The 25,562-nt window shown below is 43.6% G+C and overlaps 2 protein-coding genes across 6 annotated transcripts; both read right to left on the reverse strand.

Moving 5' to 3' along the window:
• Nucleotides 1-544: 544 nt before the first annotated feature.
• nova1 (NOVA alternative splicing regulator 1) lies at nt 545-20,691 on the reverse strand. Of its 4 annotated transcripts, XM_088398155.1 has the most exons (7): nt 20,487-20,691; nt 20,003-20,080; nt 19,684-19,786; nt 19,426-19,605; nt 13,607-13,750; nt 8,933-9,099; nt 545-8,273 (listed from the first exon to the last, which is right to left on the reverse strand). In XM_088398155.1, the coding sequence occupies exons 4-7, from the start codon at nt 19,586-19,588 to the stop codon at nt 7,254-7,256; spliced, it is 1,494 nt and encodes a 497-aa protein (XP_088254281.1). In that variant the 5' UTR covers nt 19,589-19,605; nt 19,684-19,786; nt 20,003-20,080; nt 20,487-20,691; the 3' UTR covers nt 545-7,253. The 4 variants fall into 4 exon arrangements, with proteins under 4 accessions (XP_088254281.1, XP_088254279.1, XP_088254282.1 ...); XM_088398153.1 differs by lacking the exon at nt 19,684-19,786; XM_088398156.1 differs by lacking the exons at nt 20,003-20,080; nt 20,487-20,691 and having other exon boundaries at nt 19,684-19,865.
• Nucleotides 20,692-20,838: 147 nt separating this feature from the next.
• Nucleotides 20,839-23,988, reverse strand: kptn (kaptin (actin binding protein)). 2 transcript variants are annotated; one of them, XM_088398159.1, is made up of 13 exons: nt 23,576-23,988; nt 23,243-23,325; nt 23,098-23,182; nt 22,973-23,027; nt 22,807-22,885; nt 22,606-22,679; nt 22,428-22,534; nt 22,207-22,311; nt 21,894-21,957; nt 21,650-21,785; nt 21,338-21,511; nt 20,961-21,140; nt 20,839-20,927 (listed from the first exon to the last, which is right to left on the reverse strand). In XM_088398159.1, exons 1-12 carry the CDS (start codon nt 23,775-23,777, stop codon nt 20,982-20,984), a joined length of 1,323 nt encoding a protein of 440 aa, XP_088254285.1. In that variant the 5' UTR covers nt 23,778-23,988; the 3' UTR covers nt 20,839-20,927; nt 20,961-20,981. The 2 variants fall into 2 exon arrangements, with proteins under 2 accessions (XP_088254285.1, XP_088254284.1); XM_088398158.1 differs by having other exon boundaries at nt 20,839-21,140.
• Nucleotides 23,989-25,562: the final 1,574 nt, after the last annotated feature.

Genomic DNA, 25,562 nt, shown 5'->3' on the forward strand with positions numbered 1-25,562 from the left:
AATTTATCTTTGATAAATGCATTCAAATATACAGGGAGTATTTGAGCGAAGCATTTGATGTCGTATTTGCGGCAGTGAAACAATCCGGAGGCAACATTATGTAGTAGGACGGCTTCAAAATGATGCGACAGTCAATTCACCTACCTTGCGTGTTTTTGGAATGCGGGAGGAAAGCAGGCACGGGGAGAACATGCAAACTCAACACAGAAGAGTCCAGAATGGAACCTCTGCACTGAAAGGACATGCTAATTCATGTATATGATCTATTTGTGAAGATAATAATTGATATTGATCAAATCTCTGCTAGCATTTCAAATGAGAGTCTTTACATAAAATGAAGGTTAAATTTAAATTTGTTCTGACCAGTTTGTATCGTCTGCACTGGTTTATTTATTTCTTGGTTTGGCTCGTTTACAGCTCATGATTCAGAAGCAACACTCCAGAAATCAAGAACATTTCAATTTCATGGGATGTACTGTTTGCTGTTCTACGTCAAGACAGACTTGGAGAGGACAAGGTGGAGAAAACCAAGAAACAAGACAAGTGATGTTAAAATGAACATTTATAATGACTCTGTTGCCGTCGCAAAAATAATCTTTAAAAAACAATTCATTATTAACACTGAAATGCTGACTTCACTGGTAGTCCACGAGTCATAAAACACAACTCACTGAATTTCTTTTACAAACACAGTACTACAGTTACATTAAATAGTCATTACCGTTAAATCTATTTATGAATAATGTTCAAATCAACACATAAAACAATGACACTTGTTTTTCTTTTGAAAATCTTCCCACCACTCTCCCTCCCGCCTTGTAGCTGTCTTTGTCTTCAACAGTAATCATCTAGAAAACACTCTGCTTCTGAGATGTTTCTTTGACAAAAGCCGAAAACAGACTGGCAGCATAACAATGGTGCCTGAGCTCGAATGTTTGAAAATTACGGTGATGTTTGTCACGCGGAATGGATCCCATAAGCGTTCCAATCGACTAACATTAAGTTACGTATGTAGGCTTGCTGCCTTTTGGCTCAGTGCAGAATTATTTGGCACTCATTCTGACAAAGAAAATTGCCATAAAAACCTTTCACACATTCCCCCACAATGGCACGAAAAGGCATCGCCCTTATGTTTGTGAATTTCATTTTGAAAAATTTGGGCCATGAAAATCCGTCACCTTCTCACATTCTCCTTGGCGCAAAAAGAAAGAAATGTTCCCAATCAAAATACATCACTTGGCGTGACTTGAATAATTAGCGTGTATGCTGTCAGTCCATTTTTTTTTTCTCTGAGTTGTAACAAACAGAGGTAAACCCAAGTTTGAACAAAAAGCAAATCAAAATGTCTCATAGTATAATCATGTTGCAATGCACTGGCATGCTCCCCTTCAGTGTTCAACCCTGCACATTAGCCAAAGAACCAGAAACAAAACCAAAATAATCATAGCAGTTTGACAGTAAACATGGTGAAGTATATCCAAAGTAGACATGAGTTCCTGGGGATGAAAAAGTCAACCAAGTTCATGGGAGGATAAAAAATCAAAGAAAATGGCCACGATTGCCGATGGGCAAGGATCTTCTTTTCTCAGATGAAAGTTGTCAGAAATACCATTTAAAGGGTGAACACACTATCATGTGCTCATCGAACTGAAACGCAAACAGCGCTATCGCTAACGCGGCTGTTTGACACTGAGGCAGGCGCAAGGTAGATGAGGTTTTTAAGGGTGGCTGGATGGATGGATGGATGGGGGGGCAAGCAGCCGTAGCCAGTCTGTAGTGTTTAGCAGTCCTAGCCTTCTTGTGAAAGGGCGACCAATGTCCGGAACACATGTGGAGTGAATAGATTATTTTTTTGGAATGATACAGTAATCCATTTGGCATTCAGATATGGAGCAGTGAATGCAAAGGGGGGCTGGAAGCCTAAGAGAACCACACACAAATATCACTCCTGTAACTCGGCCTTCAGCGCTCAAATTGTTTTCCTCCGTTCTTTTCGTCATGTCGAGGTGGCAGAGAGAATCATCATTTTTGCTGGTGCTGATTACGCCTCTCAGACTTGACCGTAATATCAAAAACAAAAAAACAAAAACGCATCCCTTAGTTGCCTTCAGCCCCCCCACCCCCCCAAAGAAAATTGGCTGGATAAATGATGTATATTTTCTAATTTTCAACATCAGTCAACAAAGATAGATATAAAAAAGACAAACTATAGATCCCTCTCACACATTTGTTCAAAACAAAGCACTCGGTGATTGACACAAACGTCTGCTGAAGGGAATGTGAAGGACAATGCGTTGGAGACAGAGAGAGAGAGCGAGAGAGAGAGAGAGAGAGAGAGAGAGAGAGAGAGAGAGAGAGAGAGAGAGAGAGAGAGAGAGAGAGAGAGAGAGAGAGAGAGAGAGAGAAGAAACGTGTGCTACTTCTCGATTTTTGTCAGAGACTCCAGCCCTTTCCATCATTCACCCAACAGGATTAATAAATACAAATTACATCAGAAAAAAAAAATGGTTTGCTTCAATTCACACCTACTATGACCGAATAATCAGTAAAGTGCAATTATGCAACACCAAACAAATGACATAATGCCAGTGAAGTGGAAATTGGGTTCAACATATCTGGTTCATGACAATGGCCGTGAGAGGCCTACCTGACTATAGGTGAAATCTGACATAGATATTAACTCTACATGTTTGTGACATTCCTGATGAAATCAAAAGTCATGGATACATTCATAGATTAGAAGTAGAAGCTTTCAAAAGAAAATGTGACAGGTTATACGAGGCTCAACCTGTTGGATGTTTAACAGCCATGTGTGTCTGATTAGGTTAAAAAAGAAGGAGAAAAAAAAAAGACAAAACAAGGAGCCAATTACATTTTCACATTTGCTCGTTTCCCTTTTTTTTTGTTTGTTTCGTTTAAACGTCTTCCTGAACCGACGATGTCCGGAGTTATCGACTCGAATCTGAGATGTGGGTGCTGTTGTGTCAGTGCTGTTTTTCTGGGCCAACATGACAATAATAAACTCCTTTCCAACTCACGACATTAAAAACACAAGTTCATAAAAACATGAGGCGAGAAAAACTTAGGTACTCTACATTGGACCGCATGCAGTGTCGTCGTGAATGTTACGTACGAGTCGCCTCGCCAATTTTTGTCGACTTTTTTTTTCCTCCAAAATGTTTTTCTTTGATACCATGCATTAGAAGACGTGCAAAAAGATAACACCTAACTCCACAAACACATTTCTTTGATTGTTAATGGCTATGTTATGGATGCTTATAACATGTTATGCTTAGTCCATGCTGGCCAATAGAGAGACATTGTGAAAAAACAGCAGTACTTAAGCCACAGGTCAAACAAACACGCAAGGGATGCATGGAGTGTAAAACAACATGGATCCATAAAAAATCACAATCTTTTTACTCGTATTCTAGTATGTACCTATGGGATCAAAACAATGCACAGACAGTTTCTTGTCCTTTTTGTTTTCTTACACCATGATTATCTTTTGTCAACTTAAAAGACAGTGTTTGGTTGGCACTTGATCAGCACTTCTAAACAAGTTATTGATATTTAACAATTGATCGCACACCTAGCATTTCAGAAGCTGCAGAGGTCTAGTTTGGCACAGGTTGTACTATGGAGTCTATTATTACTTATTCTCTTATCAAGACTTGACTGTATCGTCCTCTGTACACCTTGTCGCCTGCTTCCCGTCCGGAGGAGCGTACGTATTTCGAATGGACCGACCCGCCCGACATCTTTTCAACTGAAATATTTTGTATAGTTGACTTATCAAATAGCAGCATCTTCATAACTTAGAAAAAAAAAAGTACATGTAAACCTATTCATTCAAAAATTGTAGTAACTTCAAAGGTTCGTACAACAGACATAAAACACAAAAACAGGACAACATGCTACTATATTGCTTCCATAATTCTTTACATTTTCTTACTGTCAAACGAAATCATCAGTGACAGGAATATGGACACCACCACCAGCACCACCAGCACCACCAGCGACCGCTTGATGATTCATCATAATGCACAAACAAATCGCAAAGCTAATCTTAATCAGGCGTAGTTGGCACTCTCATCATCCACACAAGTATAACATAGTTTTCACATTGTATTGACAACGCTGGACTGCATTTAGACTACAAACTAGAATAGCTACAATAAAGTACATATAGATCATATGACGTGACATATTGTATTCCACAGAAATGAAGTCTAGTCATTTTTCAGAGAAGAGGATATGCATAAAGGATGTCATTGTTTCAGCTTGAGGTCACTAACAAGTTCCCCACGTACTTTTCGTCCAACGTATGCTTTCTGATCGCTTTTGTGACATGAGCTCCGTTTTTTTCAGCCGACATATGAATAGTCATGAATGCTCAACCCATATCTGCTCTCATCTGGGAAGAAGAAGAAGAAGAAGAAGAAAAAAACAAAAAAAAGTCTGCTTCCATTATTTTGCAAAATCTTACCTGTTCTCGGATTGACTGAATTGGACACTTTTTTTTTTTTTTTTGAGTTAAAATTGCTGGTTGGTCTAGTAGTGGGTGTCACAGTTTTTTTGGAGGCAGGTGTTTTTCTGTGCATTTTAAGCCCGGTGAACTCCTGGCAAAATAGTATCGTACCCTTTCGACCTAGTGCATAACTCCCACCAGCAGCACACCCGACCGACACCGCTCATGAGAAGACGACGAGACAGGAGAAAGGAGAAAGAGGGGGAGAGGAGAGCACAGTGTACTGTACAGTAGGGTGAGGGGGAAGGAAGAAAGAAAGAAAGAAAGAAACCAAGAAAGAAAGAAAGAAAAGCACAGAGAGCTAGCAGGTCACAGGTGGAACCCGAGAATGACGACAAACGTGCAAGAGGGGGAGAATAAGATGTTGAGAGAAAGAGGAAAGTTAATGAGGTGCAGAGAGATATTGTATTTGGCACTGTTTTGACAGAGGTTTGAAGAATAAGCTCCCTGCAATCAAGCAGTCCACTTGCATTGATAAACCAACCCCCCCACCCCTCCCTTGTTTTTGTGCTTGTATTTGATTCGACTATGCTAAACCACTGGGCAGTACTATTTCACACCTAGCCAGATTGGTGATGAAGAAGTCCAGGAAGAGAGGCCCGCCCCGTTACGGCAATCGCCTGAACAAAATGGTAACTCGGACCATCCTTCGGTCGGTCCAAAAAAAGTGAAGGGAGGGACAGAAAGGAAAAGAAAAATGTCCACAAAAATACATTTTCTTGGAAATGACTCAGCTGTAAACACAAACCTCACGGTGGTTTGTTTGTTCAAACAGCTGAACTTTTGATTGGAAGATGTTTTAACTGGGGGCGGGGCTTAGCTGTCACAATGTGAGAGCGTAAAAAGCAGTTTGCCTGTCAGAACACATCCTCTCATTTAAGAGCGCTGTGCCTGTGCTGACGGCATTGGAAGATATTTATGATGTCCCTCTTGTCAGATCTCCAGCTCTGTGTAACATACAGTAGATGTGCACGTGAAAATACACACACACACACACACGCACGTGTCCCAGAAGTGACAGACAAGCTTCACATTGTGTTCGTAATGTCTCACAGTGCAGTCTTCGTAGACTAAGAGTACTCAAGATGAACACAATGGATAGCAGCACAGAGGGAAGCCAAGGTATTCTTTTCAGTGCTTAGAAATGCTCAAAAGAGTTGGCCTCCCTACTTTAGATTAACTATCATCCCATGACAGACAGTGATTGAAAAATATTGACGAGATACTCTGGCCCATGTGTTTTTTGGGATCGATTAAAGGCTTGCCCGGATGACGCCAAAGACTCGTCGTTTTTGTCTCCATGCAAATCGAGAAGGATGCGAGCCTTCCTTTCAAGTGTCACTCGATTTGCCTTTCATTAGAGGATGCCTCTGAAGAATATTTGGTACCCTTAAATGTAAAGGCAATCGTTTTTGTTTGTTCACAGATTCACGCAGCATTCGGATGGAAGTGCAACAGTGGACACACTCCTTACAACTCGAGCGCGCGATATTTACGACGTACGTTAATTATAGGGATCACGTACACCGCAATAAGGCAGAACCACTGTCAGGTATTTCTGGGCCAATTTCACGAGATCAAAAATGCTTTCGTCATGGGTCACATTTTGTGGGCTGAACCAAGTGGGAGATTTGGAGGCCATAATGGGGAAGGGATATCGGAAATCCTGTAGCACCAATAAAGGGTAAAACAACTTATTTGGGGGTTTTTGTTGCCATGACTTGATCTATTTGAATGTTTGTGCATTTGTGGGAGCTATGTGTGTTTTTATGTTAAATATATATATATATATATATTGATACATTCCTGTGTGTCTCCTCTATCCTCTCACATGGATTATTGAGCCCCTGAACTATACTCGCAAACTGCACTTGTTTAGTTCACACTGGGCTTGACTTTACATTTCTTTCACTGCAAAACATTTGATCCCTGTAAATAAAAAATAGGCAAATATTTTTTTTTTTTTACATTCAGATCAACCTGCATTGGCAGGTTTAAATAAAATGTTTTAATTGAATTTGATCATATTAATAAATAATGGCTAAAAATATAAAATACCCAAATTTAGAAATTTCAATTACAATATAAGATTTCAACAAATGTCAACATAGGTAAATAATTTGCTTGTTTTTTTTTTTTTTTTTTGTAAAACGGCTCCCTCATAATAGTGCCTTCTGCATTGTATACAAAGATTTGTGGAACAGCCCCATTATTTTGGCTGTAACCTCACTGGACGCACTCAACTCACCGGGAGCTGAGGTCTGCAACTGACATCGAAACCGTTGAACCGAGATTAAAAAAGAAAAAACCAAACTAAGAGGAAACGTAAATCAGCAATGAGGTTTTAGAGGAAGGTGAAACTTTAGATCTCACCCTTGAATCTGCAGCTTGGCAGTGGAGCACTTCAGCTCACTTTGATCGCCATCATCAGAAAGGACTCGACACAAACTTTTAAAAAACATCAGGACGCATCAGTCCTAAAACACATTCAGATATCACACACACACACACTTGTCTTCGGTGTCTCCCCCTCCTCCTCCTCCTTCCCCTTTTTTGATCCTCTCATTTGATTCTGAAATATTAAACAAATATTTGGACGTTTCCCTTTCTTCCTCATTGTGACCCTCTAGGAATTCCCCCTCTAGCTCTGTCCTCATCCTTTCCTTTCCTTTCCTTCATCCTTCCTTCCTTCCTTCCATCCTTCCTTCCCTTCTTCTCTCTTTTAACCCACTTTTTGCGGGTTGGTAGCACGCACGCCCTGCTCATACGTGATCCGCTGGCTGATCAGATACTGCGCTGCTTGCGTAGCTGCTGGCGACCCTGTTATGGTGACTTTACGGTTCCGAGTACCAGGGATGAACTCTCCCTTTTTGGAGATCTGGATGCGGGCTCCTGTTAGCTCCTGGTACTCGACCAGCGTTTTTCCTCCTTTGCCCAAAATGGCACCCACCAGATTTTCGGGTACAGCGATTTCAACCACGTCCTTGGCTCCGTCTGCGAGCTTCTCTGTGGCTAATAGGGAGGAGGCCATCAGCGGGGACGAAGCGTTTAGGTAACCGTTGGAAGCACCTGTAGCGGCCGCGAGAGAACCCAGGGAGAAGCCGCCCAGCCCCGTCGCCGGGTGGCCGGCGCTGCTGGAGGCGTCGCTAGCATAGGAGGCTAAGAGGTTAGCTGCGGCGGCGGCCGCCGGGTTAGCGCTGGCCGCGACCGCGGCGAGGACACCGGAGGCTGCTGCGGGGTTAAGGCCCAAGCCCAAGGTGTTGGTATTGTAGCCATAGCTGGCCAGCGTGTTGAGGGCTGATGTGATGGCCAGGAGGTCATTGCCAGAGAAGCTAGACATGGCGGCAGGGAAGGCACCCATTCCTGTCAAGCCGGCCTGGCCCAGAAGACTGGAGGCGGTGGCGGCTGCCGCTGCTGCGTTAGGCAGCACCTCGGCCGTGTTGGCGTACGGGGATCCGGTGGGGTTGGAGTTAGCCACCGGCCCGGAGACGTTGGAATAACTGATGTTGAGGCAGCTGCTGCTCTGAGGGTCCTCTTGGATCTTTTGGACTATGATCTCCACTGCCTTACGGTTCTGCTCAGGCTCCCCACTGATTGTTACCACTCGCTCCTGCAGGTTGATGCCCTCCGGCTTCTGGGAGAGCTGCACCCAAGCCCCTGACTGCTCCATCACCGCTTTCACTGTAGCTCCTCCCTTGCCAATAATCAGCCCAGCTGTGCTGTTGGGCACAATCAGTTTGGCCTGCAGAAAAATATAAACCATATATATATAGTAGCGGCAAAATGGAACCATTTAAGAGCACAAACAAAACGAGGGACGCTTCGGACCGAGTCGCTCGGCGCTTTGCTAGCACCTGCTAGCGCTCAGCGGTTTGTTAATCCTAGGGGGTTTAAGCTACAGCTGTCGCATGGCGGCTCTGTCTTGCTATGAAAACCTGGAGGTAAAAATAACCCCATACCCTCACTTTTTCCTGACCTTACCAGCCTGCGGGTCATGCCTCAGAGACTGACTAACAGTGCTAACGTAGTATAAAGTCGTGAAGTGTGCCTACCGTATACAGCAGAGACCGCACGCACCGCAACTAGAGTGATGGATGAGGTGACAACTCCCACCAAGGCCAAACAAAAATATCTCAATCGGCCTCTTGGAGAAGGCTGAAATGTAGTCCATAAGCGAGACTCTTGGATGAACCCATTGACTGCCAGCCCAGTTCATATCTTTGACATCTATGCTTGTCAATGGGAGTGAATGAGTCATGTTGAGATCAATTTAGTAGAATGGGGTCCGAACGGCCCCGTCCGCCGATCAATACTTTTTCGGGATTTTGCCAAGGTGGCAGATCTTTTATTTCGATGATGGTTGTTGTACGCAAAGTCTCGGTCGGCTTCACCCAAACGCACCTGTTTGATACGGTCGGGGTTGACGGTGGTCTGCGGCTGCAGTATGCTGACCGGTTCCGGCTTCTGAGCACTCTGGGGCATTTCTCGGACTTTTTCGGCAATGAAGTTGTGGACACCGTTGAGGGCTTCAACGGTACCCTGTATCAGACAGACGCGCTCTGTTGTTCCTACAACGACAGATTGCAAACACGAGCCATCAGTTACTTGAATACGCTTGGAATGGATTTATGGGATTTGCCTAAATCTACATTCATATAAAGTCTTCCTGGCAGTGGAAGAAAATGTTCCTTGACATTCTACAAAGCGACCCAATTACCCAGCTATTGCTTCCTTCCCCCATTTATACAATCAACGGAGAAACAGCTGAAAGAAAGAAGCACGCTTGGTTAGTGAGCCACAGGGGGGGGGGGGGAAGAGAAGGATTCCTCTTCAGTGATGTAACTCTTTCACTGAGTCTTACTTGCTTTTCAGTTCTAAGAGGCTCAACAACCTCTTGGGTTCTTTCTACACCCACATTGTTACGCTCAATTTTAAAAAACATTCGCCCTTTTGTATCAACTTTCCTGTCTTGCTCTCTCTGTTCAATTCTATCGTTGCTCAGAAAACGACAACGCTACTCGGGAGATTGCGGACCTCCGAGGCTGAACATTTCTGCTGGATTGGGCATGATGTGAATTTCCAGACACATTAAGCGCGCAGCTGATGGGCTCTGGCCCACGCGACCCACCTTGCCACCCCTCGACAATGAGAAAATGGAAATTGCTTCGGCTGATTTTACAGTCATATTATGGTTGTTAGTTCATTAGAAAGCAACACAGACAAAACACAGGAGTGTGAACGTGACCTACTTTCAAATCGTTCAAAGTTTTTCTTCGGTCATGGCTCTAATGTCTGTATAGGAGAATTAGTGGCGCAACCCCCAGCGTTATTCTAAGCCCCTAATTGCCCTTCGTCATCATAATGTGAGTTACAAAAGATGAGCAAAGCCCCAGCGCTCACTCAGTCAGCCACCCACCCACGGCCATCTTTGGACGTAAAAGTGAGTGTGTAAAACTCACATTCGGAATGTGGGTGTGTGAAACCCGTGTGGATAATGTTCCGTGTTGCTCAAGAGCAAACTCCAGTGGGTCTCAGGTACGTATATGTCAGGCCCTTTACATGCGGGAAAAGTGCTAGTTTTAGAATATCTCTGGGGCGGCATGACTGTCACGGGAATCTAGAGCAAAAATATCTTAAACCTTGCATTCGCCCGTATTGTCAGCATGCGAGAATAGCGGTGACTGATTGGTTTTTTAATTTTCTTTGTGATTTCTCGGAACACCAAAGAAAAAAAAGGTTGGCAATTATATCAATTTTCTTTTTCTTGACTCAATCTGACTCATCGCTTTTGTGAAGAGAGATTAATTGCATATGTTTACACGAGTGGATTTTATATCCACGGAGGCCTGAATAAATCCTCCTTTACAAAGGAGCCAATTTATGCATTTATCCAAACACAGGGCATGCAGAGAAGCAAATAAGCAGGCAGCAAATGAAATGGGACCAAACAGTTGGTGCTGTTGCACCTGCTGGTCATTTTTGAAGTGACAAAGTGACAGAGGGAAGCAAGCGTGCCAGCCAGCACAGGTTTTTAACCTAATGTGTGCTTTTATGTCAACGCATAAATTCCTAAACCCGACACTGTTTTAGTTCAACTATTGTTGCTTTATAGCCATGTTCAAAGGAATGCAAAATCCAGGGTATGTTTTAAAATAAACTGCGTGTGTAATGTTCTATTAATCCTCGACAGTGCTTTTCATTAGTTGGAAAAAGATACACCACACACATCCGTGGAACACTAATTGTCCAACAAAAGCGCTTTCACCACACTGTGTATGAATATTAAAACACCGTTTGTGTACTATAGCCATAATCACATTTTTGCCTGCTGGCAGAAGCAAAAATAAATCGTAAATGAATAAAAAATGGCTAGAGTAACTTATAGTGAGGATACGTGCAAGCGTGCTGCCGAGAAATGCAGCTTTAAATGTTAGCAGTGATGACCTGCAAGCATCTGCCAATCTAATGGGACAATTATCCATTTGACCACCGAAAGCCTTGCCCTATACTGTCGGTGATCGATTTGGCGATATCTTCTCTAAGCTACGCTATGAATATTTCAGGTCTTGAGTCGCAGGGGGTACAGCAATGTTCCTGAGAGTTTCAGTCCCGCAGCTTTGTCAAAGATAGCGGTGATTTTCTCTCATCTAGAGTTTGGATGAACAAAATTGTAATTCTTCTTCTTAGTCGCCTAAGATATAATTGAGAGCAATGTAATCCCGCCGCAGTTTTAAATCGACTGTAAGATGATGCTGTATGCTGCAAAAAACTCAATTCACATGGTCAATTAAATGATGCGATAATCAAACAATTAACAAAGAGTTCTATCCTTATTTGACAATCATGTGAAATTGACACATTCACTTTATGAGTGAATATTTCATGTGATGTACGTGGGGGAGGCAGTTAAATCAGAACCACGACTAACAGTAGAAGAAGAAGAGTTTCCTATCAGCGTGTAAAAAATATAAATTGGGTATATGCAAGACTATGCTGTGTCTCGGGAAAACGGAACATCCAGTATGAGGATATGGCGGAATGCAATGAACAAGCCGTTAATTGCAGCAGGCTTAGCTCTTTCAAACTAATATACATTGTGACAAGTGACAAAATTTGAGAGGTGAAAGGACAACATTTGGAGAGTGTAGTGTTAATGGTCCCTGAAAGCCATAAAAGCTGCCTGTGCCTGGCTTTCGTGAGCTAGCTACCAGGTGTTAACAGTCTCGGGGAGGCTTGTAAAACAAAGATTTGTTTTCAAGGCAAATGTGTACAAAAAGAAAAAAAAATGCATTCCATGGCAGACTTGCAAGTCATATTTTACTATGAGGTCATCATAAGAAGCAAATCTTAAAGAAAGCCAGCAGGGAAGGGAGAAGGGGAAGAGGAAACTTGGCCTGCGTTGGAGGAGCTGGAGTACAGCTGGGAGAGGGGTCACGTCTACTGAGAGAGATTGAAACAGGCTATTTCTGGGCCGGGCCGGCCAGGCCAGTCCCGGCCCGGCCCACCTGTCCCCTCTCACATACAATCATGCATCATCCCCACTCTTCACTATCTCCACTCACTCATGTCTGCCATCCACACCGAGGCCTCATTTTACAGTCCCCATCAGGACTTTCATGCTTCTGACGGCGGTCGGTGTGAGGTGAGGCCTGCCTAGTGCCTGCTTGCCTGCCTACTGCCTGCCTGCCTGCCTGCAGGAGAAAATGGCTGCAGCGGTTGTTGTCTCCCTGGTTTTTGCCGTGAGTGATGGTACTGCTGCTGGTGTGTGCTCAGACTGCCGCAGGAAGACAGATGAGGGCGTGATCTGTGTGTAATGGTATTAGCATGCTACATCAGCCAAAATGGCCAGTGATTTATCACCAAAGGTAAAGCACGTCGCAGAAATATCTCTTTGTTCAAACGTCGAGCTATTTCAAATAAAAGCACTTTATTTCGGAGCAGTTGTTACTTGTGTGGGCCAATCAAATGGTTGCCAGCCAGCGCTCCTCATGAACTCATCTTGTCACTCGTCACAATTATGAGACGGGCAAAGCAAATGGGCCGAGCAGGTGGCGGCCTATGACTAAGAGATGTCTTTGTGACCGAGATCACCACATATTCTCCAATTTAAAAGCAGTCAATTGTGTTGGAAATATGAGGAGTACAGGGATGATATGCTTTTGATTGCATCATTCTATAAACATCTGGACCTAATAAGCAGTGAGGTGCACAGCACCTGTTACTTTTTTTTTTTCTTCATCTTCTAGCGTTTTGAAGCATCCCCTGAGGCATGAAGGACAAACACAGACTCCTCTACGGCTCAGGCATTTGTGTATGGGGGCGTGGGGCGGGGCGGGGCGGGGGATAGAACAGACTCCACTTGTTGCAATGTCTGTGTTTCACTGAATAGACCACTTCCCTCTTGAATATTTTTTCAATTAAATGTTAAGGAACCCAGAATACTGAAGAAGAAAAAAAATACAACTGAATCCAAAGGCATGATTATTACGTATAATTCAGATTGGTGGTTATAACGTAATATATATAAATATAGTACACACGCACAGTGGCTATAAAAAGTCTACACGCCCCTGTTCAAATGGCAGGTTTTTCAGGTATAAAAAGAGTAAGACCAAGATAAAAATTTTGATATTACTGCCAAGATATTTAACCATATTCCCATCAGACCATAACACATTTCCCTGAAAAATGATTTTCTTTGTGAGATGAGGCTTTGGTCTCTATAACGTTAAGATACACACTATGATGAGGAGGATGACAGAAATCCCTGCAGCTCCTTGAATGTTGCCGTGGGCCTGTTGGCAGCCGACCTGACCCATCTTTGCTATCTTTTCATCAATTTTGGAGGGACATTCACTTCTTGGTAATGTCACTATTGCTACTGCTGTATTTTCTCCACTGCTTTCCATTCTACAATGAATGACTTCATAAATACTTTTGCATCTTTTTCCTGTCAGATAGTTTTGAACCGTGCAAAAGCTCTCTGTGGACCATGGCTTGTGTGCCACAAGATTTTTTTTAGCTTCCCCCTTTTTTTTTTTTTTTTTCTCACAAGAATTATGAAAGGCCTCTTACCTGGGTAGAAATCTTTGGATTTCGACAGCTTAATGGTGGCACCCGTCTCTTTCTGCAGTTGTACAATGGTCTGGCCGCCCTTGCCGATGATAGAGCCGGCTGCATAGCTGGGAATCAGCACCTTCAGGAAGTATTCACCCTCCTCTGTGAGAGACAGACAGACAGACGCGGAATGTAAAAAAGGGGTCATGTTTCATAAAGTTGTCCTGCAAGATGATCATTTACACCAGGCAGGGGTGTCAGTAGTTCAGGAGCCACGGGCAGCCTAATTTGATGTCAAGTGGGCCAGACCAGGAAAATCCTATCATCATTTCCCAATAACCACCCAATGAATTATGCAAAAGAGCTCCGCTTTCTTTAGAAATGAATTTGAATTTGTTTTGTGATACAACAGTTCATAGGTATTTGGAAGTTAAGAAATACAGAATCAGAAATGAAATACATTTATGAAATTCAATTTCCCTCCATGTTCATAATAAATATGGAAGCCTACATTGAGTCCTGAATCGTACAAACTAACTTTAGATTTTAAACATACATAGACGTATTTCATGGACAATAGTATTCCATCACACTGAACCAAATATGGAATTGCGCATTTTTAAACCCTAACCACACCAAAGATTCCTTTTCACAGAACGGGCGAACATCCGGCTGGCCACACTGAAGCCTCTCGCAGGCCATTTTTGGTTCACCGGCCTTACGTTTGCCACCATACTTGGGTCTCATTACCTTCACAGCCAAACAGTTTCAGTAGCACACATACGTATCAAGGTTGAAATCAGTCTAGTGGTGTGTTCTGTGTCCTGTCCTAGATATTTTTCAGAGGAAATGATGACCTTCTTTCCGGCTTGCAAGGGCCTCATTTAAGCTGTTTCCAGTGGCTTTTAACCAGGCTGTGTTCAAATGCAAAGCCATAACAATGTCACTCGGCATTACTTGCTTATTAGAAAAGGAAGGATGCGGACGACGTTTTCAATGCAATGAATGAAGCAACATAGCCATCTATCAAAGCAAGATGGCATGAGAGGAATGCAGAGCAGCCAAAAGCACAAATTAATTTAGATTGCTACCATTTTGGAAGGGGCTGCCAAGAGCCTTTCTCAGGTTTTCCCATAATAGTAAGAAATTGACAACAACGCATTGCTGCCAATAAAATCCGGACTATAAGAAGGATGCTGAATTTGTATTGACCTTGAACGTAAATAAATCCAGCGTGTGGCAACGATTTTGTGCGAGTCCAGAAAGACGGAAGAAATCTCTATCATGATGATGTCATACTAAACATTGTACAGCGACCGGTTCGGTGGTATTCTGGAGCCCCGTTACAAACGATGCCCCTGCATCCCGATTCCGATGCGGTGACGTCATGTTCACTCTTGTTCGGCTGCCTCAAGGGTGACGCCGCTTCAATCGGCAGAGATGTAAAGAAACATGCTTACAGTTTTTGGGAATTTGCATTTTTTTGCTATTTTTGCCCCCCCCCCCCCCATTAGCACAATCAACGGTGGCAGGAGAAAGACAAATGGATATGAGTGGATCCCAATGAATGCAAAGCAACCTGTTGCCACCATTACTGAACATATTTGAGAGATCATGGAACATAAAGAAAGTGCATAGCCTGAACGTAAGGCTCTCTCCACTTGACATTAATATGCCCCTCATGTTCCATTCAGACACACATTTGTTTGGCGTGCACCACCCAAAATGAAAGGTTCCACAAAACACAGACATGTACGTGACAGTTGCGAGAATTATGGCCACATTTTCTCGACATTATGAATTCACCTTGCCAATCAACCAGATTCTCTCCATTTGCTCTTTCTATTGTCCAAATGAAAATGTAAGCAATACCACTCTGTGTATTTTTTTTCCGCATCGTCTAATCTTTCGATTTTCACGGCGTGCACTGGCAATCTGTTCCTACGCAATCCTCACATTGAAAAAGAATAAAATGACCTTGGTGCAAAAAAGAAAGATCACGCACCATCGACATGGTCGCTGCCAAGTATTGGAAGGCGCGACTACTATTGGCGAAATTCTATCAAATGTCAGCACGGCCGAGAATTTGAAGGGAACGACGAAGCCGGTCGCAGAATCCAAACGTCGAAAGACCTGTTGTTGACAGACGAGCCCAAACCCACTGCGTAACTTTCGGCTTGGCATCAACTAAACCCGAGGGGGGGCCGGGAAACCACTACGGTTCTCTCCGCCACCCTTGCAGTCATGTTTGCAGTCATTAGTCAATAATTAATTCCAACCTAGTGTCTGAGATCACAGTAACAGGTTTTCACGGCATCATGTGGTAGAGTAAACACGGCAATCTGTTGCTGGGGCACATTGGGACGCTGAGCCGGTGGGGGTGCTAGTTCAAAGCCCTTCTTACAATACTGGGAGGAGATGCTGAGCCAAATAGATTCGGTTAAGTCATCCAAGGGGGGTGGGTCAGGAGGCGATGCCGTCCGTCCGTCCGTCCGTCCACGCTCCCTCCTTCCCACAACCGGTAGGTACCTCATTCTGCATCTCAATCTACGTACTAAGCTGGCTGCCACCAAAAGCAGGCGGAAGCAAAATGACCGCTAACGGACACATGAATGAAGTGAGCAAAAGTCAATGTCTTGGAGATGGATCAATTCAACAAGTCAGAGGGAAAAGAAAAAAAAAAAAAGAGTTTGGAGGGCTTACCCATTCTGAGATCTGCTGCTTCTCCGGTCCTGTGTCAGATCGCCATCAATGCCGGGACACAATCTCAAAAGGGTGTCTTAACGTTACCCTCGGCATAGGTGCGACCGTAGTGTTGAGGAATGTGGCCGCTGGACCTTTTTTTTTTTCTCTCTCCCCACTGAGGTCTGTTTCATCGGCGGGTGCAGAAAAAGAGATTTCACCGCAGCGTCCGAGTCATGCCTGCAGCTGGCCACAGCCTCAATTGTCTGCAAAAATGCTAATGCAGACTCTCAGTGTTTTCAGTGAAAGACGGCACGCATTGTTCGAGCCTGCATCGGTGTGAAGGAGGAGGGGGGGGTCTTCCCTGCCGCATCACCCTTTTCACTGCTCTCATCCATATTCATCGAGTGGCCTGTCCATCTGCGGCAACGCGCCGGAATGACACTTCACTCGGCCAATGGCTGGTCTTCTCTCGCCGCCGCGTCATGTCCCCACCCCCAAAAAGCCAGTCCCAAAAATTGAATTTTCTTCCCATACTCCGCCTCTTTTGACGCAGCACTATAAAGTATGGCAGTCCCTTCCCTCACTTTTTTTTGGTGGAACCCGACAAGGTGAAGCATTGAGAGGGGGGGCGACTTCGGCCGTCAACGGGCAAGCGTGTAGCGTGACCTTCACCGCTGACCGAAGCATTGTATTGATAACCTAGGCTAGATGATAAAAAATGTGGAGGAGGCGTGATCGGAGACGGCGTGCCTGCCGTACGCCACCCACTCGCCTTTCCCCCCCCCCACACACCCACCCCGGTCCCTCAGACGGCCATGTTTGAGAGGGCGGAGGGGCTCATCAACCATTGCAAATGGCAGTGCCGCAGAATGGCGGAGGGGGGTGATGAAGCCAATCACTACGCCTATAAATCCCCACACCGAGTGGGATCTTAAGAGAGTGCACATAAAGAGCCGCAATGTGCGTGTCTTTTCAACTGGCTGCGTGTAGACACAGCGGGTCCGGCGTCATTTAACACAACATTCTGCCGGCAAAAAAGGGAGGTGCTTTTGCATCATCATCATCATCATCTACCGTGAATCCAGGCCTAATATTGGTCTTGCAGCCTTCTAGAATATTTGACCAGTGTCATACGGACTGTATATAGACACAGCTTCCCCATAGACTCCATGGAGCTTTCACTTTGCTCTATCTTCTTTCCTATCCCCCTCTCTCTCTCTCTCTCTCTCTCTTGTTCTCTCTTTCCCCACCACCTGGCAAATTCACAGTCCGCTCACGTCACATCGCTCTGCAAGGGCACCTGTGTCCTTCCCACCCAAAAATTCAAAGAAAAAAAATAACAAGTAGGCCTCACATTCCCGTGCCAAACCCCCATTAGCGACAAAAATTGTAATCCGAAAATCAAGTCACACGAGCGTTTTGTATATTACCGCGCGCTTGCCAAGAAACACAGCTCGAGCGAAATGAATGAAATATGTTCATTTTGAGAAGAGGAGGGCAGTGGTGATAAAAGAAGAGGGATCAGCCTCATTTGCCGTGTCTTTGGCTTCTAACGCTCGACGAGGGGGGGCTCGGCTCTAAGAGCACAGGCGCTCTTTTCTTTGTTACAACTGACAGTCATGTTAATGATCAGTTTGCTACAAGGAACGTGATCAATATCAAATGCGGACAAGCGCTGGGTGATGATAGTGCTGGCTCAGTAGCGTCTGGCGTACAATCCTATGTCATGGGAGGTGATGCTGAACGCTACGTAGCATTTGGCATTGTATTAAATCGTGGCGCATTTGTAGCATTGTGGTGCGTGGCCGACATGCATGCATGCACCGCCCATGTGACTCTCAGCAGATTTCATTGAAAATTCAATGATATGACTTGCAAATTGCTATCAATTAATTTAGCTCGAAATAAGCGTGAGCTCTTAACTTGCAAAGTGAGAACGCCGTGTGATTTCTTGGCACCTTTGATTTCAGGGGTGCTAATACAGGACAGATGGAAACTGGAGCCATTAAAATATGACTGATGGCATAAAGTAAGAGATGACATTTTAGAGGAGAGGTGAAAAATAAAGTAGTCCTTTTGGAGAAAATATGAGACAAAATGGACAGAGTGCCTGGGAGATAGAGGTTAATAATTCTGTCAAGTGATTGTTGATAAATGTGGACTGAGGCAGAATGAAGCGCACTACGTGGCTGTAATGATATTACCTGGGGGGAAATGAGCTACACTCACGCAGACGTCCTCGTTGCAGCAACTGGCACGGAAACAAAAGTTCACAACATTTAAAGGGGGAATCTGCCAGGTCATAAAAAAACTGGTCAAGTGACAAGTAACAAGTTCTTCTAGTGAAATCTGCTTTCTATGTCAAAGATCAAATTTGGCATTGACAATAAACTTTGTGAGCAATGATTCCGATTCAGTTTATTCTTATTCTTACATGCTCTGTCTGCACCTGAGAGCATTTGTGTTTAGGTTCAAGTGGGCTGTCACCTCTCCGTGAACTTCCAGCCAGATGTCTGACCCCAAGGACTCACAAGACACTGCACTGCCGAACCTATTCTGTTCTAATTTCACACTGAGCATAATTCAAATTTGTCAAGGGAGATTTAAAACTGTATTTATCTTTTTTTTCTCGCTGCCAAACCTTTTTATGTCTCGCGCGGCAAACGACAACTGAACAGAGAAACAGATGGTTAACGGTGAAAAGATTACTTCAAATTTTCTTCTCCTTTGCTTTTTAAAGACTTTGCATAATAGAAGCCATCACTTCTGCTCTGAATGGACGTGCGAGGCAAAGAGGGGGGCTGGATTGATATGCAAAAGCGACCTGCCATAAAGAGGCCACTGTGTCAAGGCGTGTTGAAGTAACAACCGCATGACACACACACACACACACACAGACACACACACGCACCCAAATCCTCCCCCCCTTCCCCTTCCCCAAAAAAAGCGCCAAATGCACAGGTGCAGCACGTAGGGGGGGTTGAAGACACTGCGTGAATGTGCATCGAAGCTACGCTGGCTTGTTTTGCAAGCAGCGGGTTCACATGCAAGAGCGCAAATTGGCGTTCCACAAGTGATTGCAAAAGCGTTGTCGATGGGGAGGATGGAAGAATTGCGACGGAAAGAGCTGCTTGTTATTGGGTTCTTCTTACCTCCAGTATTGGTGCGCTTGGTACAGCCGGCCTCCTCCGCCGGAGTTTCCAGCGGTCGCTTACGGGAGTCCGAGTTGTCCGCCTCCATGTGGCTTTGCTGCAGGTTCGCTGTTGAGTATATCCCGTTGTGGTCCATTGCTGCTTCGCCACCACCGGCCATCATCTTTCCCTCCCCCGGAGCTGGAGATAAATTTGTGCTAGTCCCTTACTCACACACTCGCACGCGCGCACGCACACACACTCACACAGCGCCCTCACCAGCAGCAGCAGCGCAGCCGGATGACGCGCACCGCCAAATGAACAAGTTTTGGGGGCTTGAATGGTTCGCGTGGGACTCCACTCTCCGCCGTCCCTTACTGAGCTAAATATAAATTCCATTGAGGGACAGGCGGTCTTCAACGTGCTCTCCAAGAGCGCGCTCTTTATTGTTGACGCGCAAAACAAAACAGACCTGCGCCCTCCTCCCACCAAAAAAAAAAAAAAAAAAAACTATAATAATGGTGGTGGCACTTTACGAAGATAACCGGCCTTTAAAACTAAGCTTCGACGCTGGGAGGGGAAAAAAAGATATTTTTACCTTTATTTAACCCCATCTTTCTCTTCTATGTCCTCAAGCGCAGCTGTTCTTCTTATACGTAGAAACGTAGTTTGGGACCTTCAAAACATTTTCAAAAATGTCAGGGTTTTATTCACTTTTGTGAGATACTGTTCGTGTATGACACTCTCTGACAATTTGTCAAAAAATAAAACGGACCATATGTTAAGTCACAAGTTTACATATGAAATTTGGCTTTTTGGACAACAACAGAAATGTAACCTGACCCAAGTACATACACATTAAAAGTCTTAAAGCTCACATATCATGATTATAAAGCCTTCCTTTTTACATTTTACTCCTTCAGTTGTGGTCTGTACAAAATTTCACATTTACGAACACGTCTTGTAAACAAGCAGTCGTTAAGCAGTATGCTAATGCTAGCGTTAGCGAGAAGCTAACGAATGCATTTAACACATGATTGATATGAAAGTGAAATATTATTTTGGTGTCATCTCAAGCTTACCACTTTACTGTGTCCGTCGTTTCAATAGATTGAAGAAAGTGAACCCTGAATGAAACGCAAATCCTTCTCTCCACTTCAGCATCCTTGAGTTGATTGGACTGCGATAAAGATGGCGGATTTGTGAAACCGTTTGGCTGCACCCTTTACCTTGTTAGGTCGTACCGCCCCAAATACTGGGACGTAAAACGTAAAAAATATGTCATAGAAAATGGATCAAATTGAAGAGGGTTAAAAAATATCCTCCAAACAGATTTTAAAGGGATCTCTGCAGCACCTGGTGGAGGTAGATTAAACCTTTCTACAATCCTGGAGGCTCCAAATGCACATTATAATGTATTCAAAAGCTAAAAAGTGGATTTTCCATATGTCTGCTTTAATTGGATAAAATGTTTTTGTCAATGATGCTGAATACCTTTACAAAGTTATGAGTATAAATATGAAGGCAAAATAATATTGATACCATTTTTTAAAAATGTACCACCAAAACACTTTTTGTTAATTTGCAGCTGTATGAAGAGTGATGTCCTCCTTAGCAATATCCTTTTCATGGGTATGTCGACCCTCAGTTGAGTTTGGCTTGGAGTCAACACTCAGAGCTGCCACCCTCCTGGCAAGACGCTCCAAGACCAGATCAGCAGTGCTGGTGAGACTATGCTACAATGACACAGAGAGCACATGGTCAAATAAAAGATTTGTCAACTTGATATTATTCCCCAGGTGCTCATTTGAGGTCAGCAATACACTTTTTCCACTTTTGTGCTGCGTTGGCGAGAAAGTCTACAACACAGCGGTGCGGAACAGCGGCTATGGATTTGATTACCACCATAAATCTCTTGTGCGCCACCACATACCTGTAAAATGTGCAGTCCCTTCAGTGTGAGGACAGCCAACTCTCTCAAACCATCCCCAGTCAAGTCCAAGTAGATGATTGACAGCAAAGGACTCTTGAAGCTCCGTCGCCACAACAACTCAAAGCGTCCTTCTTCTCCTCCTGTCCCATACTGGAATTTATAACAGAGGAGTTCCTACACAGGTGGATGGAAAAACAGTTTGCACAGTTATTCATTTGGCCTCTCTCATCATCCATCCATCCATTCATTTTATATACTGCTTGTCCTCAAGAAGAAATGTGGAGACTTGTGTTGGCCTCCTGACTTTATGACCTGTCCGTATGTTCCCAGCAGCACTTCCTTCTGCCCATCAAAATCCAGGTCAATAACCAGAGCACAAAGCACAGCATCCCACTGGTCACTGTCGGCGAGGCATAACGAGTGGGACAAGCCTCTCTCGTGGACATTTCTAGAAAACAATAGGCCGGTGGAACTCTGGTGTAATCGTATATATTTTTTGCTGCAAAAATTCAAATGACTTGTTCATTCATGACCAAAACATGATAAACGGGATCACCTGTAGACAACTGCCATCTCGATTGTGCTAGTTACTAGAAGGTTGTAACCTTCAACTCCAAAACCTGAAAGAAAATAACAGAGACTTCAATATCGTATCACTTCAATGCTCATTTAAGTTTTAGTGGTACTGGCCATATCGTTGATATCATACATTGGATATCATTCATTGGACTTTATTTTTTTGGCCAAGTATGTTAGCTAACTAGCGCAAGCTATTTTTGTTTATTTGTGTTCTCTGAACAAACAAACAAATTGACAGTTTTGTTTTTGATGATTTCCCATGAAAAATAGAAAGCAAAACTATACATCACTTTTTTCTCCGCCCAGCATATCAGGCTCTGTTTGGCAGACGAGAGGAAAAAGCAGCACAATGGAGATTGGGCTGTCAAACTGAACGCGCCAGCTCTGCAGAACCTCTGTTAAAAACACAATACGTACATCAATTTACTAAAGACACATGTACTTCTTAGCTCAAAGATTGTGACTTGAACCACTGCAAGTCTAAGGGGGGAATTTCTTAGTGTTGCCTCACCTGGCTCCCACTGTTTGACTAAAGCCAGTCCAACACAGCCGTTCTGGCAGCCAAATGCAGACAGTCTCCGGCCATCAGGTATGCACAACATGTCCATCCATAAAACACTGTGAGGGGGGAAGAAACACAACAATCAAGAAAATATATATACAGAAAATATAGATATATATCGACTAACTTGCTGGGCAATTGCTGTAGCTCTGGGAAGAGTCTCTCAACTGGCTGCTCTTCAAACTGGTGGAGTGAAGCATTCTGTTGAAAACAAAAGTTCTGTCATCACCGATGGGTCAAGCTAAAACAGACTTAGTATCTAAGCCGCTACACCAAGCCAAATATTGGAGTCTGGGATATCCCACAGCTCACACGCAAGCACACAAACCTCCTTGTACAGGTGGATCCTCTGGTCGTGCCCACTAAGCAGAAACACGGTCTCTCTGTCTCCATCGTCACTCTGCACTCTAATACAAGAGAAATAGATACATAGAACAAAAAGATCGAATCAAGCTGTTGGTGATCGTAGTGAGTTTATGCATAATGGAACTTACTCTGTGTGGTATAGCTGAAAGGGTGTGAACTGCAACTCCAGATTTAGGCAACTTTCTGTTAACATCAGTTTAAGATGCATCATTTGGGAAGGAGATTGAGTTGAAGTGGCCACAAGTGTACTCACGTGCAATTGACTCCAGGTTGAACTCTGAGCCAGGCTCATAGTCGCAGTAGATATTCAGGAATGGGGTGGCTTTGTCCCCAGAGTCCTGTTAGAAAATAACAATGATTCAAATATTCAAATCATATGCTGACGTTGCGATATTTACCTTGATGAATGTGATGCCCACCACAAGGCCACTTTTGGGTGAAGACTTGTTGAACGCATCTATTGACACAATCTCTGCATCAACTAGATAGATGAGGTAGAAGAGATTCAAATTTAGCAATATTGTTTTAAAAATCATTGTCAATCATAAAATCAATATTATTAGAATTTGGCTTGGGGTGGGGCAATTACCAATCAAATCACAATAATGATTTCAAAGGTATAACTTTCTTTTAGAAACCTTAGAAGTTGAATCACGTATTGGCTTAGATCAAGAAAGTAAACAACAGATTGATTTATGGCTTGATTTAATTTAGCTGCCAAATAAATCTACCTGGTATGTAGGTGAACTGAACTTCTTTGGCCACCGGTCTAATTTTTTGCTGTAACTCTTGGTAGGTGAAGCTGACAACCTTCCCTTTGAGTGTAGCCGCGAGCAGCTCTTGTTCCCCGGCCTGACACAGTCCATAAATGTTACTCTGGGAGGGGAAGCGGCTAAAACTGTCCTCCACGAAGGGATACATCTCTCCGAACATGATGTAGAAGGTTAACAAGCTGCCCAACACCGCCAGGAAAGTCAAGTCTTCTCACTTTGCATCGCTTTAATTTAATAGCTACTCCCGTTTACTGGCTGCACCCACAATGCTCTCAATGGCAACAACAAACGTTGAGTAAATAAACATATTTTATTTGTATCTCGGATAACATGGTCTTTTTCTTCTTCGTCTTTTTCTTTTTCTTCTTCTACTTCTTCTTCTTCTTCTTCAGCTTCTTCTTCTTCTTCTTCTGCTTCTTCTTCTTTTTTTCTTCTTCTTCAAGCCAACCAACGTGCCTACGTAGCGGCCATTTTGGAAGGGGCAACATCGCTGTTAAAGGCAATGCATTAACGCCGTAACTTGCTCATTAATGTTAAACAAATGACTGATTTTTTTTAAAATGCGAACTGATCTCAGTTGACAGAAGACAACCATACCGTAAAAACTAAAACGCAAATTTAATTTCTATCCTTGTTTTGCTATACGTATTTGCTTTTACTCACTCGCGCTTGTCAAAAGTTCCATTGTCTGTCCGCTAGATGTCAGTAACAATTCACTCATCAACTTGTCTCCACTTTTATAAAAGGCTTCATTCTTTTAAAGGTCGTTTGCTTCATCTGTCCAGAGTCCAGAAGAAGGAGTCATTGAATGAGAAATGAGCCAACCACAACTAGATTATGATTAAACAATAATTGTCACTTCATGAACCATGCAGGACTGGGTTACATGGACCCACACCAGTAAGACAAAATCACTAAAAATCACTTTTAATTTCCCTCAAGAGACCAGCCTACAATTTAGAGAGCGCACCTAATATTCAGAGATGGATAGTGTGTTATATTGCGGCAATGGAGAGGCACACTTGGTCGGTGTGTCTGTCCATCCCAAAGTGTCAAGCATACAGTAAAGCTGTTGCTCCATATTGTGATAGTTCAGAGGTGACAGTGTGCTACACCCCCTCTTCTCCTAATAGCACTTGCTAATCCATCTGCAGGATTACTGTCCATTGTAATCACTCATCCTCCCCACTGACACACCTCAACTCACACCGCACTCGGGACTCATTAGGCTCACGTATACAAGTATAGGTGAACAATATATAACGAGCTAGCATAATGCAACAGATTTGTTTGCAGTCATTTTTTTAATCAAATGTGACTGTTTTATGTTCGTGCCACACTTGAATTTTGTAATCATACGGAGCTCCTAAAAGACTGCATGTCTAAAGTGTTTTGAACAAAACTGCAATCATTATTATTCAAGTAGATTTTAAAAACTGTTTTTCATGTTAATGAACATAAAAGCATTGAAGTCCATAGAATATGTTGTCGTCTGTTGTAAATAGATTCATTTGCTGTTAATAATTGATACATGGGAAGAGAACCCTGGAAAAAAAACTCATCTCAAATCACAATTGTAATATTAAGAGCAATAAAAATCACAATTACATTTCAAAATGGATCTGCCCAACTAAGCACTCACTCCCACTTTGAGGTAACATTCTCTCCCTTTTTCCATCTATCGTGTGTAAATATCAAAAATGACTGATAATAAAAAGAACGACTGCATCTTTGCTCATATCAAACTAGACTAGAAATGGGGGGGGGGGGGTTGCGTGGCTGACTGCATGGTATGAGTCTTTGCTGAGCTGCTGGTGGCACCTGGTTTGCACAGAGGAGATTAACGGCGTGTGCGTGCGTGCATGCGTGCGTGCCGACTGAGTGAGTGAGTGATTGGGACTGACAGCGAGCGGCCTCTGTATTGCTGGCTGGCCTGCAGATTTAG

This window comes from Syngnathus floridae, chromosome 15, assembly GCF_059516105.1.
Source record: "Syngnathus floridae isolate MCC-2025c chromosome 15, RoL_Sflo_1.0, whole genome shotgun sequence".
In the NCBI taxonomy this organism is placed as follows: Eukaryota; Metazoa; Chordata; class Actinopteri; order Syngnathiformes; family Syngnathidae; genus Syngnathus; species Syngnathus floridae.

Bases quoted from the DNA above. Each gene is read 5' to 3' on its own strand.
- nova1 (XM_088398153.1), bottom strand. The intron at 9,100-13,606 runs GTAAGAGGCCTT...CTGTCGTTGTAG, and splicing joins ATCCAAAGATTTCTACCCAG to GAACAACAGAGCGCGTCTGT. The intron at 8,274-8,932 runs GTGCGTTTGGGT...ATTTTTCTGCAG, and splicing joins ACCCCGACCGTATCAAACAG to GCCAAACTGATTGTGCCCAA.
- kptn (XM_088398159.1), bottom strand. From the start codon at position 23,777: ATGTTCGGAGAGATGTATCCCTTCGTGGAGGACAGTTTTAGCCGCTTC. The intron at 23,183-23,242 runs GTAAATATCGCA...ATTTTCTAACAG, and splicing joins TGGGCATCACATTCATCAAG to GACTCTGGGGACAAAGCCAC. The intron at 21,141-21,337 runs GTATGTGGTGGC...GTGTCATTGTAG, and splicing joins AGGGACTGCACATTTTACAG to CATAGTCTCACCAGCACTGC.